The sequence below is a fragment of the Tiliqua scincoides genome, chromosome 5, assembly GCF_035046505.1.
Source record: "Tiliqua scincoides isolate rTilSci1 chromosome 5, rTilSci1.hap2, whole genome shotgun sequence".
Lineage (NCBI taxonomy): Eukaryota > Metazoa > Chordata > Lepidosauria > Squamata > Scincidae > Tiliqua > Tiliqua scincoides.
Window position 1 is genome coordinate 81,988,750 of NC_089825.1, and position 24,771 is coordinate 82,013,520.

General features: G+C 46.7%; 1 protein-coding gene across 1 annotated transcript in view; it reads left to right on the forward strand.

Annotated features, from left to right (window-relative positions):
• The first annotated feature begins 2,085 nt into the window (after positions 1–2,085).
• Positions 2,086–24,771, forward strand: part of PPP1R1B (protein phosphatase 1 regulatory inhibitor subunit 1B) — a 52,050-nt gene continuing 29,364 nt past the window's right edge. Inside the window, exons 1-4 of the mRNA XM_066631433.1 lie at positions 2,086–2,166; positions 5,272–5,329; positions 11,845–11,867; positions 20,816–20,891. Of these exons, the coding sequence (XP_066487530.1) occupies positions 2,086–2,166; positions 5,272–5,329; positions 11,845–11,867; positions 20,816–20,891 (238 nt within the window). The remainder of the gene's footprint in view (positions 2,167–5,271; positions 5,330–11,844; positions 11,868–20,815; positions 20,892–24,771) is intronic.

Genomic DNA, 24,771 nt, shown 5'->3' on the forward strand with positions numbered 1-24,771 from the left:
GAAAGGGTTAAACACATTCGACCATGCCTCTCACCTGATATAATTCCTTCCACAGTTGTCTTGACCTGAAAAGGGGGGGGGAGCTTTTTGGTGGTGCCAGGGGTGATGGTGATGCCAGGGGTAGACCATAGCTCAGTGGCTGAGCACATGGTCTGAATGCAGACAGTCCTAGGTTCAATTCCTGTTATTCCCAGGTGGGGCTGGGAAAGACACGCACATTCATCTGAAACCTGCCTAGCAAGCTTTGGCTAATCAGTGTAGATCAGTGATTTTCAACTTTTTTCATCTCATAGCACACTGACAAGGCGCTAAAATGGTCAGGGCGCACCATCTGTTTTTTGACAATTGACAAGGTACACCGTGCTGCCCATGGGGGCAGCTTTATATCCCCCAATGGCCCTACTAATAAATGACCCTCTCCCAAACTCCTGTGGCACACCTGCAGACCATTCATGGCACACTAATATGCCGTGGCATAGTACTGTAGTTGAAAATCACTAGTGCAGACAATGCTCAGCCTGATGAAGTCAGAGTCAGTCTAACACACCTTCAGATAGCCAAGAAGGTGGGCACAGCAGATTGGGGTTGAGTCACAAAGCAGACCCAGGTAATGGCTCAGGGGTGGCGCTTGATACTAGCAAATACTTTCTATCAATTGAAGCAGAAAATAGCCTGGCCCCTTATCCTGAGATTTCACACCGTTGCTTCCTTTACATCCTACAATGCAGATGAATACCTGAAAACTTCAGATCAAACCCTGAGACCTGGCCATCAACCCTACCTTGGGCTGCACTGCCTATTCTGTAGATTGGGATGGGTCAGTCACAGGCAGGGGGGCATCTCTCAGATCTGATGTGAATGGAGTTGGGAAGACATTTAGGTTGCCCCTCCTCCTGTGCAAGGCAAGACCACCAACCCACCAGGTAGCACCTCACATGCAACTCAGAGAACCACATACGGAAGGGTGGCACACATTCAGTTCCATCAGGGGCCCAGTTCCAACAGTGGCATCTCCAGGGATGCTTGGAAAGAGCCTTGTCTGAAACCCTGGAGAGCTGCTGCCAATCTGTGCAGAAAATGCTGGTGTAGGTACACTGTGTGAGACACTGGCTGTCTACATTCACATCTTGCAGGTCATCACAACTGACGCTGCTGCGGCTCGATACCTGCATCCCACACAGTTGTGCCTTGACCTAGTGACGTTTTTGCCGCTGTCACCGATTCCATGGACTCTATTTTTAAATCCCAGTTGCCAGCCTTCTCTTTTACTGTCCAGTTTGAAGCCAGATCATCAGGCAGCACCCACAGCTCTGGTCTTTCATTTTTAGGGAAAGTAGTGCAGGGGCTCCAGCCTTTTTGGAAACCCCAAGCCTTGGGCTTGGAAACACATGCCCGTACCCCCAGGTGCAAGGAGGCTGGCGGCTGTCATTAGCAGACAGTGAGGACAAGGCACCCTGCACATGTTCAGAGGCACTCTTGTCCAGCGCTGCTCCATACATTCCAAAGCTGAAACCTGACACTTTAAAAAAAGAAACCCAAAAGAGGTTCCGAGTTGATGAATGAGGCTTTGGCCAGAAAGCCACTTTGGACTGACTTCAGTGTTGGTCCTTCCGGAGGAGCGCATTTGCTCATTCACAAAAGGGTTAAGGCCAGCAGTTGGTGTCTTTTGTCGAGCATCTTTTAATGGGCACCCAGCTGAGGGCTTGTTAGGCGGCAGAGCCCTGATGCCTACCTGCCTGGGAAGAAGAGGATTAAATAATTCAGAGTCCCAGGCTCCCTCCCCTCCCCTCCCCTTCCCTCCCCCACCCCCTGCCACCTCCTCTGCGCTGCCTCCTCCTGCCCTCCCAGTTCTCCCTACCTCCACGTTTCCCTAACGCAGCAGGAATGAGGCTTCAGCACAGCCACCCTCAGTTGCCTTTCGCAGACAGGCAAGTTGGCACTGGGCGCCTCTGCTGCTGAGAGGGGGGCACCTCCCTGCAGGGCAGCTGGGGCTGGACAGAGACCAAGAACTCACCACTACCGCTGTTCCCCCCCCCCCCAAGCCAGAGAGACCCAGTGGCAGACTTGCCTGCCCGGAGTGGAACCATGGACCCCAAGGAGAGGAAGAAGATCCAGTTCTCGGTGCCTGCTCCCCCCAGCCAGCTGGATCCCAGGGCAGTGGAGATGGTAAGGGGGAAGAAGTTGGAAGAGCGGGGGGGGGGTTTGGAGAAGAGACTTGGTTTGCTCAGGACAAGAGTTTTACTGTGCAGGGATGTGCTGGAGTTTCATGCACGGAATCTTTCAGTCTGTCGTGCCAAAGTGTTGCATACTTTTACACACACACACACACACACACACACGTTTAGGTGGAAGGAAAACTGTACATAGGGCTTGCTTCCAAGTCATCAAACCAGGATGTATAGATGTTTATATATATTCCATTATGCACATCTCCCTACTAAGTGTGGGTGGGGAGTCTTTGTGTGGGTCTGTGCCTGTGTGTTGGATTCCTGTTCAGAATGTGATCTGTGTTGTAATGTTTACGTCTCCCCCTAAACAGGCATTGCACATGTACACAAATAAGCTTATGAATGCATGCAAAAATGCACTTCGGAATCCAGGTAGGGAAAATGCAAGAGCTTTCTTTCTTTCTTTCTTTCTTTCTTTCTTTCTTTCTTATGCTCACACTGATGTGCATTGTTCACTCTTGTGCATTCACACTTCAATCTGGAAATAAACACACCCACCCACACCGATGTGCTGGCAAGCATTATCAGGATACACTTTCCCACGCATCCAGATATCCATGCACATTGACACGCTTCCATTCCCGTGCCCATTCTTGCATGAACACTTGCACAACTGACCCTCAAAAGTCTGCATGTGCACAAATGGTCTTTTTGGTGCTCCCATGCAAATGCCAACACCCGATGCAAATCTCCGCTTTGCAGATTTGACGGTGTGGTTTCTGTGTTTTTGCACTCCGACTGCAACCGTAGGCATTCACTCTGAGTGCAGGATTCCGCATCTTGAAAATTGTGATGTTCATTTTTTTAAACAAAAAAAAAAAGCTGGCTCCCGTCTACCCAGCCCTTACAACTTGAAAGGCAAGCTTGGAAGTGTGTGGACATTCCCCAGGGAAGTTTCCGAAACCAGAAAGGGAGCTACTGAATCAGATTTTCAGTGGTCAGGCGATAGGACTTCAGTGCCTTGCATAGCTCTTTGCTCCTCCCCATAGCCAGCAGAATACATTATTCAAAATAAGCAAAATATATGCAGCATTTGCAGATTACCAGTTTTCTGAATGCCGGTTACCTTGACACAGAGTTGCAATTAAAAAAATAGAAGCACAGAGTATAGGGGCCATGAACTCTCTGCAAGTGGCCTTGAGCTTTGTGTTGCCTCAGTTCCCCAGTCATAAAATGGAAATACAAACAACCTGGGATATGCACATTGGGGTATGTGTGCATGCACTCATGCATGCATGAATACTGCATGTGATGTAAGAACTATAATGTGCATTGCACATGAGAAGCAGAGTATAAATTATTAATCCTTTCTGGGAGTTGATCAAGCCAAAATGGTGCATTTTTAAGTCTCCTTGATTTCCATAGGAAAGCATGGACATAGAACCAAACTCAGTGGAACTTAAATGTGTGTAATTGTGTCTTGGTGACCCACACTACAGCTATAATTAGATGGATAGATAGATATAGATATATAAATGCTTACTTATAGTTACAATCCAGTGCATGTTTACTCAGAAGTAAGTCCAGTTTTGTTCAGTGCAGCTTGCTTCCAGGTATTCATGCACAGGATTGCGATGTTATTTATATTTGAAGGGGTTTGAGCAGAGGAAAGAATTCTTCTGTCTCACAGGTCAAAACTTCCACCGGCAACAGTGTTAGTCCAATACAGCAAAATCAACAAAGTGGCATCTTGAAGACTAACAAATGTACTTCAGCCTAAACTCTCACAGACCCACAGTTGTGTTAGGCTGAGAGATGGCAAGTCTAAGCCAGATCACCCAGTGAGAGTTGTCAGTGATGTCACGAGGGTTTGTGTCACCCAGTGTGGGAGGCCAGCTTGTTACCCCCATGATGGACCTCCTCCCATGCAGTGGGTGGGGCAGTGGGCATGGTTCCCCCACCTCACTGGTTTTTTGGCTATAACTTTTGATAGAATAGACATATTTCAGCTTGGTTGGTTTCGTTGCATTCTGCATGAAAATACGCATCGATTGATATGTAACATGTTGATATTATTCAAAAGTATCAAGGTTTTAAAAATTTTGACCAGTAGTAGTGTCACCCCCCCCCCCGTGCGCATTAACCGGTGTGGCCCGCACCCCCCCCACATCCCCTTATCGATGACACTGAGATTTGTGGTTCAGTAAGGAATTGACTCTTGGTTATTCGGATCCTAGACAGATGCTCTAACCACTCCGCCATACCGGGTCATCTACAGGCAGTGGATGAGCACCAGGGAGCAGTGGTGTAGCAAGCAGGGGGCAGGGATGGGCCACCCCAGAGTGTCACATGAGTGGCGCTGGGCAGGGACCAGCCAAGATGGTAAATACTTTAGGCAGCAGTTGCAGTTTTGCAATCTTACTACCGCCCTCCGTTCCTTCTCCATTGGAAGTTCAAGCCTGCAAAAGAGGCAGTGACAGTGAGATTGTGAAGCCATACCTGCCACCGCTAAGCAACATGGGTCAGCCACTTTTGCTGAGCAGACTGACATGCCTGTTTTCTGCCTTAAGTGGCACTGGCAAAGGGTGCCTGCAACACTGCTGATTGTGCGCGGCCACCAGCTACTGCACTGGCAGCCTTGTTGAGCTCACCGGCAGCATTGGCAAGCACAATATCATGCATTGTATGCCAGATCCAGACACTTCCACCCAGATCCTGTACACTTTGCCAGTACACTTCTGCCAATTCTGCCAGTGGACCCAATCAAATAGGGCTGCACAGTTAAACACAGAAAGATGGACTTTCAAAGACCATGCAGCTATCACTTATAGGAATGGGCATGATGCATGAGCATCCAGCCTGATTATTGCCTAGTTTGCCCCAACTGTTCGACCGGCCCTGAAGGCTGAAGGATTTTGGAGCACTGCAGTCAACCCCCATTCTAGTAACTGTAACTCCTTTCCTACAAGGGCAGCCCCACAGAGAACACATTGCAGTAACTGGATCCTCGGCAAAATTGGCAGGGATGGAGGAGACTGAAATGCACTGCCAATTTTGCTTCCTGTGAGAAACTAAGCCACTTTTCTTGTGGTTCCTGTTCTAGATCCGTCGGCGGAGACCAACGCCAGCCTTGCTGTTCCAGTTGTCAGAAACATCCCCCGGTGAGTTGTGATTCTTCTGAACAAGAGCGAGGAGAGAAGGGAGGGCTTGATGAGAGGGAAGAGTCCCACCGTGTCCCAAGACAAGTCATAATTTTATGTAGAAATATATATAGTTGCCTCTCCAGTGTTCTCAGATGGAGGCCTTTGTAGCCAGGTATGGTCCCTAAAAGTGACGCAACCATTGCATCCTGGACAACTGTGTCCCGATCAAATGCGTTCCGGTATTGAACATTTGTGTCTGTTCTTTTTGCTTCTCGGACATTTGTGTCCCAATATATGCATTTTAGATGTTCTTTTTTATTTTTTAAACGCAAAGGTAGGGTTAGGGCTGGGTAAGAGGTTTAGGGTATATAACATGGGGTTTGTTGCCCAGTTATAGTGGGATGCAAATAACTGGGACGCTAAAAAAAAAACACCAGATGCAATTGTCCAGGGACGCCGATGACTGGGACACATTAGACCTGGTCAAAATCGTCCACGACCAGGCACTGAGATAATCTAACTGGAGACGCAAGCAGTATTAGCATGCATCAGACGGGACAATGAAGAGAACAGACTGCATGGCAAATGCCTTATGTTGCAATCCTATACACACTTTCCTGGGATTAAGTGCCACTGAACATCTTGAGGCTTACTTTTGAATGGATATGCATAGGATTGTGCTGTTATTTTGCTCAAAAATGCAAACAAACCTTGTTTTCTTAAGGGGAAAAAATTATGTTTTATTAAATAATGAGTTTCGTAATATAACATTCCAAAACATTTCACACTTCAATAAACCTTTATTTAACTGGGCATTTGTAAGCCGCTTTTCCACCTCCCAAGGTGCCCTCTAGGCAGCTCATGTCCTTTAAAAACACAGGCCACAAAGTTCAGCTTCAAAAGCACATGGGGGGGGGAGAGGCAATGGTGATCCCTGCCTTGCTCGCTTCCCTTCATCCCCCCTCCTCCTCCTCCTCCTCAGAAGGCAGTTTGTGTATGCAGCAATCCTGGAAGTTTGGTTGGCAGCATTAAGCCATTTCTGCCTAACGTTGCATATACACAACAGGGATCAAATATGTACTCCTGTGGGCTGGGAAGAAATGGGTTAACCCTATTGTTACTCATTGATTGAGCAGATTTCTATATCACTCTTTCCCTGCAGCTCAACAAAAACACAGTTACTGTATAAACAACTAAAAAACCAACTTAGCAGTACAACATGAAAAACATGGAGAAACACTAAAAGTCCAACATAAAACCTTTCTGAAAAGGCTGGGCAAAGTCTTCACAGAAAATAATATAAGGATAGATCCAGGTGGATTTCATGGTAAGAGAGTTCCACAGGTAGAGATGCTACCACAGAAGAAGCTCTTGACCTCTGATGATGATTTTAAAATATGGACAGGACTGTATGGAGGAAGGGATCTTTTAGGTACTCTAGTCCCAAGTTGTTTCGGGCTTTACAGGGTAAAACCAGAATGTTGAATTGTGCCTGAAAACAGACTGGAAGCCAGTGTAGCTGCCTCACACTATATTTCAAAGGGGGTGAGGCCGAATATACTGTGGCTTGCCTAGGGAAACCTAGTAAGATCATCTCCAAGGTGAGATTTGAACCAGAGTCTTCCATCTCATACTCATAGTTGCTATATTGTGAGCTCTCTCTCTCTCTCTCTCTCTCTCTCTCTCTCTCTCTCTCTCTCTCTCTCCCTCTCTCTCTCAAAAACAGCAAGAACAGCTATTTAAACTCCTATAGCAGTGTTCTCAAACTGCATTGCCTCAAACTGAGGCATCGTGAGGCACTTGTCAGGGTGTTGTAGATTGCCCACTGCCCCAGCAGGGAGACCACACCTCGTCATTCCAAAATGCATTTGAAGACTTGGCACAGCAGGAAGAGCATTAAAACCATGTGCTGGGAAAAGCCCTGCCCTGGCCCCCTTATTGCTGCTTTTGGAGGCACTTCAGGCCTCTGAATCCCGAAGTGACTGGTGATGACATCATTGACAGTCACTTCTGAGAGCCATGCAGTGGCACTCTCGGCCACTGTGGCACCTGGGGGCACACCTAGAGGTGCTGCCCCCACCTGAAGATGCTGCCCCCATGCCACTGCCTCCCCCCACAGGTGTTCTGAGGGCCGGGGAGGCCAAGTGCAGCCTTCCTGGCACTTAGAAAATCTAAGACCTCCAGACAGCCTTTAAATATCACTTCTGATTTCCAGCCAAGCTTATGACAGAGTACACACTAATGATGGTGAGTCAACAGCAGGTTCAGGACAGGGCAGGGGGGAAGGTGGAACGGGGCTGAATGGGGGAGGGCAGGAGGTGTGTCGGGAGGCAGGAAGAGGAGACACCCTGCATGGGTGACTTGCACCCAATGTTATCCCCTCCTTGCCTCCCAGCATGCCTCCTTTCTTTCTTCAAACTTGAACTAGCTAAACAGCTGGCACAGGTTGAGGAGACCCACTAGTGTGTGGAAGGCTTATGAGAAATATGTTCCCTTACCTCCCCCAAGCCTCCTGATCTATCTCCTCCACAGGATGAAGAGCAAACCTTTTTGGCACAGCTGTATCAGCAGGGTAGGGAAGGAGAAGATTTTCTTTTGTAAGAAAAATGAGGAGGAAATAATGAAGGCAATTCCCGACTGTCTCCCTCCAACCTACAACAAGCGGAGCTTCTCCTCCTTGCCAGCTTACATCATTTTTCTCAGCATAGCTCATCCCGGGCACTTCTTTTCATTTGCAAGTTGATCTCCCCTTAGTGGCTGACAGTCTCCTGCCCTTCAGTCGCTTCTTCTCTGGACAGTGGGCCTCTTGTTGTACAGGGATAGGCAAAGCACAGGGGGTAGGACCTACCTATTCCACAAATTGGTGGACAGCCAAGGAACATTCCATTTAGCATCCCACAGCTAAGTTTATCTGGCCAGGAAACATTTGCAGCCAAAGCTGTGGATGAATAGCCATGTTGCTCTATGTCAGCTAAAAAGTGCCTGTGGCTGGCCATGTTTCAGACCCCAGGGCTGGGCTCTGAAAATTTAGTCTTCCATAGCATGAACTGGGAGTCAAGAGACCTTCATTTGTGAAATGAGTCTTTCTGATGTTGTAAATACATTCCTAGGAGCCATTTCTCCTACCTTGGCAGTTCTGCCATCCTGCACTTTCACACTGACCGAGGACAAGTGTCCCTCTAATGCGTCCTTGCTCACTATTAGGTCAAGCCCCCGGTTTCCATGGCCCTTTGAGGGTTCTAGTTTTAGTATGAAAATGCCACAGCACTGAGCAGTGATACAAAGTACAAAGCTGAAGCCCAATAAAACATGAAAAGCACAATGGGGCAGAGTTAAAAGACTAGGTTCATAAGCCATGAATTCCAAGCATGTTGAGCTCACTGTTGTCTGGGTTGTAGTGGAGACAATCACGCCAAACTAGATGAGGCATCAGGGCTGTCCACAGAATATGAGTACCTGGGTACATATTTCCATGGGAATGACTGTACCTGGGTTCATTTGCAGAGCAACAATCTGTGTACATTTTATACAGGTTGTAACCTCACCGGAACATGTGAATTACTGTCGCCACATGTCAACCAATGACGACTGTACCTGGGTACTTATACCCAGAAAAAATGTAATGTATGAATAGCCATAGAACAAACCTATTATAGAGTCCCTCATCTCTTAATTTCTTGTTTAAAAAAAAAAAAGGATCTAGACTGTAGCACTGGAGAAGGAGGGGTTTCACACACAGCACGTGTGTTCACACAAACAGAAATACACACACACTTCATTTTCCTGATCTAAATGCCTCTCAAGCTGCTATTTGCAACATTTGGGAAAACAAATGGGCATATGTGTGTTTTCTCTAACAAGGAAAATAGCATTTGGGTGGAAGCAAGATTTGGATTGAGAAAAATGTGGGAGGAGGTTCAGTCCTACCACGATTGAGTGTCACAGTGCCAGCTGCTTTGAAAATAAAAGTTGAGATCCAATCACAGATATCTAATATCTAGTTTGACCCTTACTATGCCTCAGGGCCACTTTGGAGTACGTATTTCTGTTGCCTAAGACTGGCAGAGGTAAGTTCTGATGCAGTGAGAAGACTTAAGGGCAGAACATTCGGTGTGTCAGGTCTAGCCAAGCCTTTCAAATATGCTGCTCTCTCATGCCCAATCCTGGTACTTCAGCATTGAGGATTAAAATCTCCTTTAAAAAAATAAATAAATAAATAAATAGACCACCACAGACATTTTCAGAATTCTCCTAGAAGTCCAGCAAGCACACTAAAAACTATTCAACACTCTGTTCACCTCTGGGTGAATGTTAAGTTGATCCTTCTAGGGGATGTGAGCGGTTGCTAAGGAAGCCACAAGCTCCTCCTTGCCTTCCCTTTTCTTTCCAGATATTTCTCTGTGCCTTGATTGTGGTCAGGATGAAAGGTATGGAGCCTTCCTTTCCCCACTGCTGGGCTTCAGCAATGGTGCTAAAAGCCAATGAAGCATATGCCTAACTATGCAGGGCTATCCTCTCTTGGAATCCTACTCCTTTCCCTGGATGTATATTTTTTGGGAGTAAGCATCTGTTTTATCCATGAAGACACAGAGCAGCTAACAACTTAAAAAAACAAACAAACTTTTTTTAAAGATGCGAAGGCTTGTTTTTAAGTGTAAAGATAATTTTTGGAAACAAGACTACAGGCATCCCCCCTTATCCATGGGACCAATACCCAAAGTTCAAGTTAACCGCAGTTCACAGATTTCCTCTCCATTGCGCAAATGACTTACCTGTCTCCGCTTGCAGCCCTCCTGTTGCTATCTCCTGTGTCTGGCTGCCTCTGTGCTGGTTGTCTGTGCTAAGCTTAAGCTTGCATTGTTTTCAGCCTTCCAACCCACTTCCTGCTAGCACTTGCTGCTTCCTGTTAGCGTTTGCAGACAGCAAATGGGGGGGATTTGTGAACCACTTCTGGTAGGGTTTCTGACTATTCATAGTTTCCAGTATCTGTGTTGACAGCTGGAACCTCTCCCCCAAGGATATGGGGGGAGCGGAATGCCTGCACTGGAAATAAATTCCCCAAATCTCCTTTGTTTGTTGTCCATTCTGCATTTCTCCAAAGGACTGAGAGAGGCCCAAAATGGCATTTGGGGTGTAGTCTGTCCTGGAAGATGGGATTCCAAAACTGAGGAGCAGCCACCAGGAGAACCTTTCTGAATTCCTCTTTGTTCTCCCTCTACTCTGAGCTGATCTAAAAGAGTGTGGTGGGACATCAGAAAGGCATGGTTGCTGGATTAAAGGAGTAGGGCTAAGACCTGGTTTTAGGCAGATCTAAGAGGTCCTGCCCTCTGGGGGCTGGGGATAAGAATAGGCCCTCAGTTTGGCTGTACTTGTCATAAGAGGCGACTAAACAGCCACCAGGTAGATGGGACTCATTAGCCTGGGAAGGCAGCTCATCTGAGAGAAGGAAAACTCTGATCTCAAACCTCCACTGCCTTGTGGCTACATCCAGTTATGGAAAAGGCTTCAGGAGTCAACCTCGAGGCAAAATCTAGAGCCGGAGTCCCTGAGGCAGTTCATGGCTGAACACAGTCACGTTCTGGCAACTCCTGCGACACCGCTGGAACCAACCGTATTGGCCTCTGCCTTTCCATTGGACCATTTCAGCCATGCGGAGAGGGGGGATTTGCTGCATGGGAAACAGTCTATCCTCCATATCTACTTTACCCAGGCTTTGCTCACTAGAGAGGACACTCTGTTCCAGAACCACCATTCAGAGCATGATACCATAGTCTTCCAAGACTGAAGGATGACAACAAGAGGTCCTGCCCCTGCTTCCAGCTGCTCATGTTATAGGCATGTTTTCAAGGGAAAGCCATTGCATCCCATTTGGCTGAATCCCTCCCCTCCCCCAAAACCCACAAGGTACCGAAGACTTCTTCCTTACACTAAAGTGGAATGGATTCCACTCTGAATAGCTAAAATGACAGCATGGGGGCAGCTACTTCCTTGTTCCCCTTTGTGGTTCTTACGAGACCATGATGGTATAAGAATAAACACTCCAGCTTGATTCACAATTTCCAGCAGCCAAGTGGCTGTACTTGAAATACAGTGACAGGGAACCAGTTCAAACAGGTACTGTGTAACTGTCCCACTATGCAGTTTGCGGAAATGTGACCCCCCTGCCTCTGAATCCCCTCTTTTTATGGCATGCTTAGGGGTGGTGGGAAAGCACCCAAATGGGGAGCCATTGACTCAAAGAACTTGCCATGTGGCGCTCCTGCCATCACACAAATATGCTCCAAGCAGCCACATGCCCAGTTGTGTGAATGTTTGAGCTGGGCCTCAGTGCCACAAACACAGGTTTGCTGCAAGACACCCCTGAGAGCTGTGGATTTTATTCTTTGAACTGGCAATACGCTATATTGGGAAGTGTTTTTGAACAATATGGGGCATCTTGGCAGTCATCTGAGAGGTGTTCATGCTTATCTCCGTCTCTCTTACTGACAATGTCATCTTTTCTTGTTTCTTTATTTTCCCTCCTTCTATTGCAGAAGACGAAACATCCCCATACCAGGTCAGTATCATGGGCTATAATCCGGAAGGCTGCTGGTGAGTGGGTGGTGGGGAGAAAAAGAGGCTATAAGGGTGTATCTACACTGCAGGTGTCAATTGGTCTTCCTTTCTTTACCCCAGGGAATTGTGGGAAATGTGCTTTTGTGAGATGAGGGATCTCTTATGAATGAGGGATCTCTCATTCTTAGCGTCTTCACCAAAATACAGTTCCCATGAACCTTTAGAAAAAGTTTTAACAATCACACTGGTGTAAAACTGGTTTGTAGCGTACATACTCCCCCAAGAAAGCACCAATGTGGGTGAATGTTGTGGTGTGATGGTGGTGGTGGTTTGCATATTTTTCCTTATCACTGTTTTTTCAAATGTTTTGAGGAACTCTTTGCACAATGCCTCTTCTGATAAGAAAACTCTACCCAGTTGTCACAGCGTAGAGGATTGAGGATTCTGGGACATGTTCTAGAGCAGTGCATGCTCACTCGCTGTGGGGTACTGGTCTACCTTTCAGAGCATGAACTGAAAATTTGACCTCTAACATTCCCAGCATTCGCTGGAATCTCTACATTGCATAAGGACTGTTAATGGTGAGCAAGCTGTCATTCAGGGAAGTTTGTTCAGCATTATTTGTCTCATTTGGGACACCGGATAAGATTCCGAGAACATCCTCAAGGATTCCCAGAACATCCTTTGAAAACCGCTGCGGTGTTGTTTTGGGAAGTATATTATGCACTGCCAAAAAATGGCGTGTATTTTATTCTGTGCATGTGAACATAAGCCAGTTGGGGGAGGAGGATAAGAACATAAGAACAGCCCTGCTGGATCAGGCCATAGGCCCATCTAGTCTGCCTTTGAACATGTGCAGGGTCCTTGCCCTCCCCACTGCAGAGTCGCCACAGCCAGGCCATGCCTGGGGTGGTGGTAGACGGGAGGACTTCTGAATATGGAAGAGAGGAATCCTCTTTATTGCTTCTCCTAAAAGAGGCTTAGCATATTACAAATACTTGCCCTCAACAAAGCACTTCTGTTTACAGATTTCTGTGGTCTCAGCCCGCAACTCCTAAATATTCCCCTAAATATATTATGGATGGAGGAGATGTTTTGTTCCCCATTTAGCGTGATCGCTGTGACTTGCAGTTCTGTCTAAAAAAAGGTTGTGTCAGGAGCACCTACTGCTTAATGTTCACACCATTAACCACCCATCACTAGAAGATGGGTAACTTTGTTTTCTGGCCCCATGTCCATGCCGTCTTGCAACCGTAACACGAGTGCTCTTCCTGCAAAACCAAAATTAACTTTCCAATAATTCTCCTGCTTTTTTTTTTTTTTTTTGCTTAGGAAGTGCTTGTGTACCATGAGAAATAATTTTATTTGTTGAAAGTTGCTGTGATCTCACAGAGTTCCCACTCACAGAGGAGGCTGATTTTTCTACGTGAATGATGGCTCTGGGATTGCCGCTTTCCAATGACCTTTGCTGGGGCAGGTTATACTGCCATGTCTCTGCCCGAGAGCATCCAGCCCATGTGCTGATGAGACTCGGCAGAGTGACCTGCACTCAGAGAAGGAGACATGAGTTACTGCTCTAGACAGGTCTCTCTTCAATCAGACAACATGTTCAGATCAGTTAAACAGACGTGGTGGGCTCCTCGGGAAGCAGGCAAGACTTACTCTGACACCCTCTGAAAAGTAAATCTTGTGGGATGCAATCAAAGGTGACATCAATTTTTAATTCAGAAAAGAATGACTTGTGGATAAGCAAAGAAGCCTCTTGTCAGCATCGCCCACCTTTCCATCGTCAGAGTTTGTCTTGACATTAGGCTGTTTCGGCACTGTGGGAGTCCCTTTGTTGAAGGCTGAGCGCATCCTCTCTTCTGTGCTGTCATATACATTCATCCACACTGTTTAAAATAGGAGGAGGTGGTCAGGCGAACTGTAGCAACCAGCACCCTCCACAAGGCTTTCCCATCCTGTGCTTTTATCAGTAATGCTGGAATTCAGCATTTGAGGCTTTTCGTGGCACTTAATTCCATGCTAGGAGAAGCTCCATCTGCTAAATGTCTGTTTGTCAAGCAACTGTATAAGATGGGGGCCAAAAAAGGGGGGGCAACCCTCCCCACTGTCATCATCTGTGTGCACCGAACATCACTCCAGTCCCTAGCAGGATTGAATCGGGATATACAAGACTTACTTTTCAACTGTTATGGTCCAGACACACACTGTAAGTGTGGTGGGTGGGAGGTACAAAGGTGGACCTAAGGAGCAGGGGCTGGATGGGAAATGCCACATTCTTTTCCTTCACTCATGAGAGTCCTTTAGGCACCCTCCATTCATTAATAATAAGTGTGGAGTGGGGGGGTGGGTGGCTTAATGGCACCGGATGGCGAGCAATGCTGTGGTTTACTGGTTTACACTGGCTAGCACTGGCTTACTGGCTAGCACTGGTTTGAGTGCTATGATTGGTGAGCAGTTGTGCTGCGCTAAGACCTTGGAATTTACCCAAACAGAAAATGTACTGGTTGCAAAGCCTGGCATGCTCTTCCCCCTCCCCACTTCCCTCGAGCCTGGGGAGCAAATTTATTTCTGCCTGCATTTTTCCATCACTTCCCCTTGATCTTCAATCACATTAAATTCCTTTCTAGTACACGACAAAATACAACCCTGGAATGGGATCCTGGGGACAGCAAGTCAGGAGCCAGAAGCTTAGTGCCTTTGAGTAAGACTGGCTGGTTTTCAAACTCGCCCCATGACTTGTCTGTTGTTTTATCAGATTATCCCTTTAATCGCTGAGTATGTTTGCCTCCCCACCCCCATTCTCCAGTTGACAGTTTATTTTAAAAGGTAAAGCCCTTGGCAGAGGTCAGGGAGAATGCACAACTTTTTCACCTGTTTCCCAGTCCAAAACAGGACGGGGTGGGGGAGCATTTTTCAAACTGGTGAACAGCATGGAAGGACAAAGAGGAAGAAGAATTTGCTGGTTTCCAGGCAAAACTTGAAGAAAGGCTAATTTATCTGACTGCAAAGGAATGTTTAGCTCGATTAATCATTGACACATTAACCAATTCATAAAATAATTAATCATTTAAATGTGAAATGCATTTGCACATTTTAGGTACTGTGAGAAGTGTGAGAACTTGCAATTTAAGACACAAAAACCCATTGTTCGAACAGAAAGCGGCTGTCATTAATATTATCTTTCCATTTATAGTCACATTCTAGAACCAAAGCAGACTAACAGCACAATCCTTTGCATGTTTACTTGGAAGTAAAGTCCCACTGTAAAGCCCCTGTGGGGCTTACTCTCCTGTAAGTGTGTATCGGATTTCAGCCTAAGAAATTAAACAGGTGTGACCTTAATTCTCAGCCCCACTGATTAAAAATTTGCCATGCCAATTAAACAACTAAAGGACTAGTTGATTAATCTCTCAGACTGAAACCAAGAGGGAGAGATCCTTTTTTGGTGGAGAGGCTGGATTGGAAATGTTGGCCATAAAAGAATTTCTTTTATGAATTTCTTTCATGAATTTCTTTTATGAAAAGAATCCCATAAAAGAATTTCTAATCATTGAGGTGGATACTATAGTAGTAAAATAACTCTTCCCTTTCCCAGGGTGCCTCTGTTCCCTACAGGGTATTTATCACCACTCCATTCTTTTCACCCAGATAAAAGTGCCTTGGTAATCTACAAAGAAGTTGGCTGACATAGGTCTGTGCATGCTTTTCTCACCACATGCAGGCCATTTTCCAATAGTACAGTGCCAATTATTCCCCCATGAACAGGGCCAGCCTGGGAGCCCAATATGAAACATTTTTGTGGGGCTCCGACACCCCCCCCACGGGACCCCCTAACTCACCGGGGTGAAACAAGCAGCAATCATTAGCCCAGGTCCAATCGGGCCCCTCGCGAAGAGCGGCACCCAAAAGTAGGTGGCAGTGATGTGATGATGTCACCAGCAACTACTTCCAGATGCCCAATTTCACGCCAATCCACCCCAGGAGCAGGCAGAGGCACACAGCAGCAAGGCTCCGTTCACTGTGCTTTCCTTGCAATTGTCCTGGCATGAACAATTCCATGCTTGAGTGTCAGCTACAGACAGACTGCAGGTGCTCCACTTGGCCTGCTGTGGAGCCGATTCAGTCCAGTTGGCCCTAAGGCCAGCCCTGCCCATGAACATCTTAATGGCAGAAGGTATGCTTTGGAGGGTACTAAATGTCGTTGTCCCCACCGCAATCTCCTTACCTTTTGAAAAACTTTACATTTTTCCACACCTGTTCACAACCACTGTCCTGATATATGACTGCTTCAGTGCCATTTGCTGTTCAGGTTGCTTACAATGGGGTGGGCAACATTTTGGCAGGAGGGCCACATCATTTCTGACACTGGGTTGGGGAAAAAAAAATTAATTTACATTCAAATTTGAATAAATCTGTATAAATACATTAGAAGGAACTTATATGAATGAATGAATTTTACTGAGCTTATTTATTATACATATGAGAACTCTAATACACAGGCATGTGGAACCACATGAGAACTATGAACTGTTTGCCACATACCTCTTGCACAGTGAAAACGTACAGACCAAGCCAGAAATACATGGAGACATAAGTTGTTCAGAGGCCAGTGTGGGCTCCAACAGTCTCTGACAGGCCAGACACTCATTGGAGACTGGGAACTCCCTGCGGGCCAAATTGGGGGTCCAGAAGGGCTACAAATGGCCAATGGGCCGGGGTCTGCCCATCCCTGGTTTAGAACATAAGAAGAACCTCCCCCCCCCCCCCCGGGATCAGGCCAAAGCCCTATGTGATCTCTCTGTGATCACAATGTGATCCCAGCCAATCAGAGATTATGTAGTGAACATGATGGCACAGTTCTACCTAACCAACCAGATTTGTCTACATGGTGACATCCTGGAGCAAATGAAGTTGCATCACCCTCCCTCATGGTGCAAAGGAACACATTCCTGTTGCTGAGGCAGTCAGGCCAATGCTCCCTTGCCTTGCCTTTTTGCTTTTACAAGAAAAGCACTGACCTGTGGGAAGATGGAGTGTTAGCCCAGTTGCCTTGATAACAGGAATGTGTTCCTTTTCCTTCTTGCAAAAAAAACTGCAAACGTTTTTGCACCTTTTCAAATCCTATCCTACCCTCTGTTACGGAAAATGGGCACTTTTTGCAGGGGGCAAAATTACCTGGGGACTTCCTGACTCTTAAGCAGTGTGCTGCACTAGCTCTTCTATACCCTTCATGTTCTCCTGATCACAGCCTGAAGCTGCCTCAAAGTGGTCATTGTACTCCAGGAGGTGTGCCTATTATTGCTGCCTTGCCCCAGGGGATTCTTATTATGGCCTTGCTCAGGAGTGTTGTCTCAGCAATAAAGTATGACCCCAGTGGAGAGAAGCATATCTCAAGAGATGTGCAAACCCAGAAGCTGTTTGAGTGTCAGCCACTATAACCTCCTTTCAAATGAGTTCTGCAATGTTTAGTCAATTCATTGGATTTATTAATACAAAACCTTTTGATCAAATTAAAGGTTGTCCCCAATTCATTGGGCAGCAGGCAGTCAAGTAATTAACCACAGTGGGCCCTCAGTATCTGCAGGGGATCCTTTCCAGGACTCCCTGCGAATACCAAATTCAGCAGATAGAGAAATCCACTGGGGGGGTGGCCCTGATGGGAAACTGGAAGTGCCTTTCAGCAGCCTCCGAGAAGCCTTCTGAGTCTGTATGTGACTTCCTCATGTCTCAGAAGACCTGGAAAGCACTTTCAATTGTGTCCAGGAGGTCATCTGATGTCCTTCAGCCCTCCGAGGCCCTTGTGCTCAGGATCTGTGTTGAGTCAAATTTATCGATTCTGAGCCTGTGGATAAGGAGGACCCACTGTATCCTTACTATAAGTAGGTGATAGACATTAGACAACCTCTTAAAAGAGGTCTCCCCTTTCCCTATCACACAGGAGGGAATGTTTCCAGAGGACTAAGCTGTACACTCCAATAAACATGCAGTTTGGCCCTTGCATTTTGGTGGAGGGGGTGGATCAGTGGGTGGGTTAGAACTGGTGGCAGAGGGCCTCCAGATCTGACCCACTGCAAGGATGTAGGGAAGCTTTAACCCTTTTGCACTGCCATGGTTCTTATCCAGATTGAAGGCTCTGTGGCTGCAGTTTCCCATAGGAGGGAAGTTCCCATGGGCACCAATGGGAGCTTCTCTTCCTGGGGAAATAGCAGCCATGCATGGAAGGGGGGCTGACAATCTAGGTTGCAAGCATGGTAAAGGGAAGCCCCCCTCCACTCTGCAACACACCTGATCCAGACTGCTAATGGCTTGATTTTAACCACAAAGAAATCATTCAAGGGTCTTACCATGCTTTTAAAGGAACATGTTGCTTGGTTCTAGAGTGATGTCTGCTTGTGTCATATACAAGCATTATCTAGACCAGGGGTGCCCAAACCCTGGCCCTGGGGCCACTTGTGGCCCTTGAGGACTCCCAATGCAGCCCTCAGGGACACCCCAGTCTCCAATGAGCCTCTGGCCCTCCAGAAACTTGCTGGAGCCCGCACTGGCCCGACGCAACTGCTCTCAGCATGAGGGCGACTGTTAGTGACTGTTTGACCTCTCACGTTTTGACCTCTCACTGTTTGACCTCTCACGGACAGGTCGATGAAAGTGTCGACCCAATGTACGGCGGAAGAAGGCCAATTCTATGCTTGGGATCATTAGGAAAGGTATTGAGAACAAAACAGCTAATATTATAATGCTGTTGTACAAATCTATGGTAAGGCCACACCTGGAGTATTGTGTCCAGTTCTGATCGCCGCATCTCAAAAAAGACATAGTAGAAATGGAAAAGGTGCAAAAGAAAGCAACTAAGATGATTACGGGGCTGGGGCACCTTCCTTACGAGGAAGGTCTATGGCGTTTGGGCCTCTTCAGCCTAGAAAAGAGACACCTGAGGGGGGACATGATTGAGACATACAAAATTATGCAGGGGATGGACAGAGTGGATAGGGAGATGCTCTTTACACTTTCACATAACACCAGAACCAGGGGACATGAGTGTTGGAAGAGTTAGAACAGACAAGAGAAAATATTTCTTTACTCAGCATGTGGTTGGTCTGTGGAACTCCTTGCCACAGGATGTGGTGATGGCGACTGGCCTGGACGCCTTTAAAAGGGGATTGGACAAGTTTCTGGAGGAAAAATCCATTATGGGGTACAAGCCATGATGTGTATGCGCAACCTCCTGATTTTAGAAATGGGCTATGTCAGAATGCCAGATGCAAGGGAGGGCACCAGGATGAGGTCTCTTGTTATCTGGTGTGCTCCCTGGGGCATTTGGTGGGCCGCTGTGAGATACAGGAAGCTGGACTAGATGGGCCTATGGCCTGATCCAGTGGGGCTGTTCTTATGTTCTTATGTTCTTACGTTAGCTGTGGGATGAGGGCCACTGCTTGCTGATTCACATCTGTGATGCAGTAGTGGCAGCAAAAAAAAGGCTGGCCTTGCCTTGTGTGAAGCCTTTTATAGGCCTTGAGCTATTGCAAGACCTTCATTCATTCATATAAGTTCCACCTCTAGTATATTAATTTATGTAAACTTATGTAAATTTATTCAAATTTTAAATGTAAATTAATTCCTTTTTTTCCCGGCCCCCGACACAGTGTCAGAGAGATGATGTGGCCCTCCTGCCGAAAACTTTGGACACCCCTGATCTAGACCAATGTTTTTAAAACTGTGGGTCAGAACTCACTTGGTGGGTCAGGGTCAAATTTCTGGTGGGTCCCACAGAGCCTCCAATGAAAACAAGGTTATGGAAAGATCAGATAACTAATAACCTCAAGCTAACTGATTGCCCGAGGCTATTCAAAAACCAAACAGCTGTTAACTGACCTGCAAACCGCTGAGCTCCTGTAGTTTGCAAGCTTGTGTAAATATAGGGAGATCAATGTTTGAACATTGGTATTTTTTTGTCTTCAATAACAGGTAGTGGGGGCAGATGAAGGCTAGGTCACATAACTAAGCCCTTCAAGCCTTGATGCTATTCATTAAGGCTGCCTCATTATGAGAAATGGATCGAGGTTTCTTGCAAATAAATAAATAATATTGCTTGTAAATAAATAAATCAAAATATTGTTTCTTTCTGGATCGTCTTTTTTAAAAGTCTCAGAAAGCTAGGTGGATCCCAATAGAGCAACCATTTTCAACCACTGTGCCATGGCACACTGGAGTGCTGTGAATGGTCTGCATTCACATGGGAATGTGAGGGGGGAGATAATTTATTAGTCGGTCATTTGGGGATTTGAGCCCCTCTCCAGCAGTGCGGTATGCCTTGTCAATTGTCAAAATACTGATGGTGTGCCTTGACAATTTTAGCACCTTGTCAGTATGCCATGAGATGAAAAAGGTTGGAAATCACTGTGATAGAGTGTCATTTTTAAAAGTGGGTCCTGGTGCTAAAACGTTTGAGAACCACTGATCTACACTAGAGACAAGCAAAGTGCAATGTTTTCCTTCAGAATTATCATTTATACGCAAATATACACAATCTGAATTGATAAATTAATCCACTGAAATGCATGTATGATTAATCAACCAAGAGTGCAATCCTATGCATGCCTACTCAGAAGCAAGACCCACTGAGTTCACTTGGGCTTACTTCCAGCGAAGCGTGCAGAAGATTACAGTCTAAGAAATCTTTCATCATCGGACTTTAGCCCTCTTGCTTGTTTCAGAGGCAGCTTCCGGTGTGGGGGGAACATCTTTTGAAAACAGAACGTTTGCACAAATAAACTCAACAGAGCAACCTGGATCAAAGCCAGGATCTTAATTTAACAAACAATGATAATTGCTTGTATAATTCTTTTAGACTTCAAGTCATATCCTCAGTCTTAGCCCCTCTGGGAAATCTTTGGAGAACTGTTCTGACTTTGAACTCTTGACTCTGTTTCCTTCTTCTTCCAGAGAGCTTTGGGTGAAGGCTACCACCTTAAAAACAAAAGAAACTCTCCTTGTGTCTACACACCCCCTTCTCTTAAAGGTAAGATAGCTCTGCAGTCAAACCATACTACACTTTAAAGGCATTTTCCATTAACCTGCTTAAGTCACAACTCTTTCTTAAGGGCAGGCAGCCACAGGGCCCAATCTGGATCAGGGCTGTGGGGAGTTTACCCCTTCCCCCCTGCTCCATTCCCCCTACCCAAAAATTGCCCCCAAGCTCCTATTTCCTGCAGACAGCAGCCTGGAGAGCAATATTCATGAAGTAATAGAGGAATAAACTCCCCCTCCCCACACCCAGCAGTCCCGATCCAGATTGAGGGGCTCTGTGGCTGCCATTTCTTAAGAAACAGACACTTGTAATGTAGAGGGTAGTTTGAGTGTCTCTTACATTCAGTTTGTAAAGTATTAATGGAGAAAAAGCAGTTAGAGGGCACTTGCCAGTGGAAATACTTGCTGCATTGGGTCCTATAGTACAGTGGCAGTGGCTACAGGACAGCTAAAAGCCAGACGGGGTGCTTATCCTGCATTCTGAGAATTCCTTGTTTACCATACAGCCTCAACAGAAGATGGTAAGGAGCTATAAGCTGTGGGGAGGGTCACTAGATTTTTTGGGTAGTACACAATACCCATCTTATGTGGGAACTGTTTACTTTTCATCAGTAAAAACACTGCCTGAAGCACGTGAACCATTGAACTTTTGTTTTTGGAAAGGACGCATTTTCCAAGGACACAACAGAATGTTTAGATTAGGGTGGGTTGCGCAGGAGCCAACATTCTGTTTAGCTAGGCAGGGAGCTATGAACACTCTCAGTGTGAGCGATGCGCGGGCACCTGAATGGGGGAAGTGTACTGATCGCAACTGCTTATATAAGGCAATTGCAGAGGGAAATATCTGGTGGGCTGGGGGAACAGGATTGGAAGTGGTTGGGGAAGAAAAAAAAATGGAGGGTGTTATGGAGTGGGAGGAGAATAGCATCCATGCAGAGTTGAGCCCCAGCTCCTCTCATTTTGGTAACTTAAATTAAGCATTGTGCTGGAGAGAAAAACAGAGCTGTGGCACAAAGATAAATGGTAGCTAGAATTTTATTTTAAATGTATGTCACTGCCTTCTACAGTGTTTGCCCATTGGTGCATATTGCTCAGTATTCTTATTGACACTGACTGACAGCGGCTCTCCAGGGCAGTTGCATTACCAGGCCCGGTGGGTCATGGAGCCATGTTGCACACACCCCTGTGCGCCTGTGCTGTCACCTCCCTCCCCAGCACATGGGCAGCCCTCGCCTCCAAAAACAGCTCTGTTTGGAGCTGTATGAAGATGAAGGGTGGGTGGGGAGGCAGGGCCAATTTCATGACATTTGCCGTATAAGCAAGGTAAGAACATAAGAACAGCCCTGCCGAACCAGGTCAGAGGCGCATCTAGTCCAGCTTCCTATATATCACAGTGGCTCACCATATGCCTCAGGTTGCACACAAGACAACAAGAGACCTGCATCCTGGTGCCCTCCCCTGCATCTGGCATTCTGAGGTAACCCACTTCTAAAATCAGGAGGTTGCACATACACATCATGGCTTGTAACCCATGATGGACTTTTCCTTCAGAAATTAGTCCAATCCCCTTTTAAAGGTTTCTAGGACAGATGCCATCACCATATCCTGTGGTAAGGAGTTCCACAGATTGACTACATGCTGAGCAAAGAAATATTTTCTTTTGTCTGACCTAACTCTCCCAATACTAAAGTTTAGCAGATGTCCCATGGTTCTGATGTTGTGTGAGAGGGAAAAAGAGCATCTCTCTATCCATCCCCTGCATAGTTTTGTATATCTAAGGGCGCAATCCTAATCCACTTTCCAGCACTGACATAAGGGCAGTGCAACTCGAGGTAAGGGAACAAACATTGCCATACCTTGAGGAGGCCTCTGTGACTGCCCCCCAACTGCAGGATGCAGCACATGCCCCACTGGCACATCTATGCCAGCACTGGAAAGTTGGCTAGGATTCCGCCCTAAGTGACTGTAAGTGCAGTCACCCCCCCCCCCCTCAGCAGAGATGGCAGGAATCCGCCCTCCCTCCCTGGGCCCACTTCAGCTATGCCACTGCTCCAGGGGTCCAGACAGGAGCCTTTCCCAGCCCTACCTGGAGACAGCCAAGATTGAACCTGCGACTGTCTGCATGTGCTCCACCAGTAAGGCACATCTCTTTGTCTTATGCCAGTTGTTGCAGTAGGATCATGCCCAGGGATCTGAAGCTCAGCATGATTGGCAGCAGTCATGCTGAGGAGCACAAAATCTGACCTAGGGAGCAGCATATTTTGGTACAAAATACATTTCTAAGCCATATGGCAGTGGGGGGGGGGGGGCTTGAAAGCATGCAAAGAATCTTGGATTGCCATCTGCTTCATTAACCCTGCCTGCTGAGGGTGCTCTTTAAAAGCAGCCTGACATATAGGAATTATATGAACCGTAGATACTCAAGTATGAATCAATCTCACAGATAAGTCAAGGGCAGGTTTTGAGCCAAAAATCATGGAATTTTCCTGTGATCCTCAGATAAGTCAGGGATTAAACTTAGGGAGGTGTCTGACTATACTTTTACCCAAGGACAGATCCTGAAAAATAACCTATCAGTAATTGTTACCTAAGAACTGTACAGTTTCTAATTTATTAAAAACGTTGTAAAAGATCCTAAGATACATTTTTATTCATTAACTTTTTTAATTCTGGTCTTCACAACCCTTTTGCAAAACACTATCAGAGTAAGGGCACAATCCAAACCTGCACTGGAGCAAGCAAGCCAGGAGGCTTGCGCTGCATCTAACGCAGCTTTGTTGGCGGCGGCAGCTCAGCCAGAGGCAAGGGGAAACTCTACCCCTTACCCCTGGGTAAGGGGTGCTGGCCGCAATGGGTCTCCTTGGACCTGCGTCACCTCTGGAGGTAGTGCAAGTTCGAGGAGAGCGAAGCAGCACTCCGTTCTCCATGGGGACAGGGGTTGGGATCTGTCATAACTGCCGGGTCCCAGCCCCACCTCCGGTTCCCTGCACACCCACCCCGGGGCCGCCCATTGCCCGCCTTCCCCCTGCCCTCCCCCCACCCAGAAACACCTTCTGTCCTCCTCCCCGCCCCCCCCCCCACGCCTACCTTTGCTGTTTGTGTCGGCGCAGGCATGCCGACACAAGCAGATGCGGGAAAGCTGCCGTGGAGGCTTATGTCAGCCGATGCGGAGGCGCAAACGTGCTTTACGGCTAAACGTGCTAGTCAACTTTAGGATTGCACCCTAAGTGCACTGCAAACAACATATCAGTAGAACCATGAATCCAATCCTTCTTTAAGGTGCCTGGTGTGTTAAGCCAGAGGCTCAACATATAACATACAACACATAACTGGGAGCGTTCAATGCAATTCACAGCAGAGAGACAAGCAATAAGGAATGAGCATGAGCAAGTGTAGCTACACATCGTTGCAACCCTATTTACTCTGAAATAGACTGAACTGCTTTCCATGGGTGTTATTCTTAAGTAGTGGTGCACTGAATTGTCGCCTGGGACTTTGTTTCAAATGGAAATGAGGATGACATCCTGGTGTTTAAAAAAACCAGACCTCTGTCAAACACCTGCCAAATGGAATGAGGCTGCAGAAGAGTCTGCTAAGGAGAACAAGGCTTGCTTGATTTAATTGGAAGCCTTAAGCCCTGGCTTGCTTTTTTTCTTAGAAGGAGAATAAAAAGGTTAACTTTGGCTGCCGCTTGCCTTGGAGGATTGGGGACTAATAGCCCTCTAATTATCTCTGCATTGTCCTCTTGCTTCTTTCTTGTGCTGGACTAGCTTGAACAGCCCTGACCCCTGAGTGACCTCACAGATAAGGCAAGGCGATGATCTAAGCTTGATTTATTGGCAGAAATTTCTCGCCTTATAGGCGAGCATCTA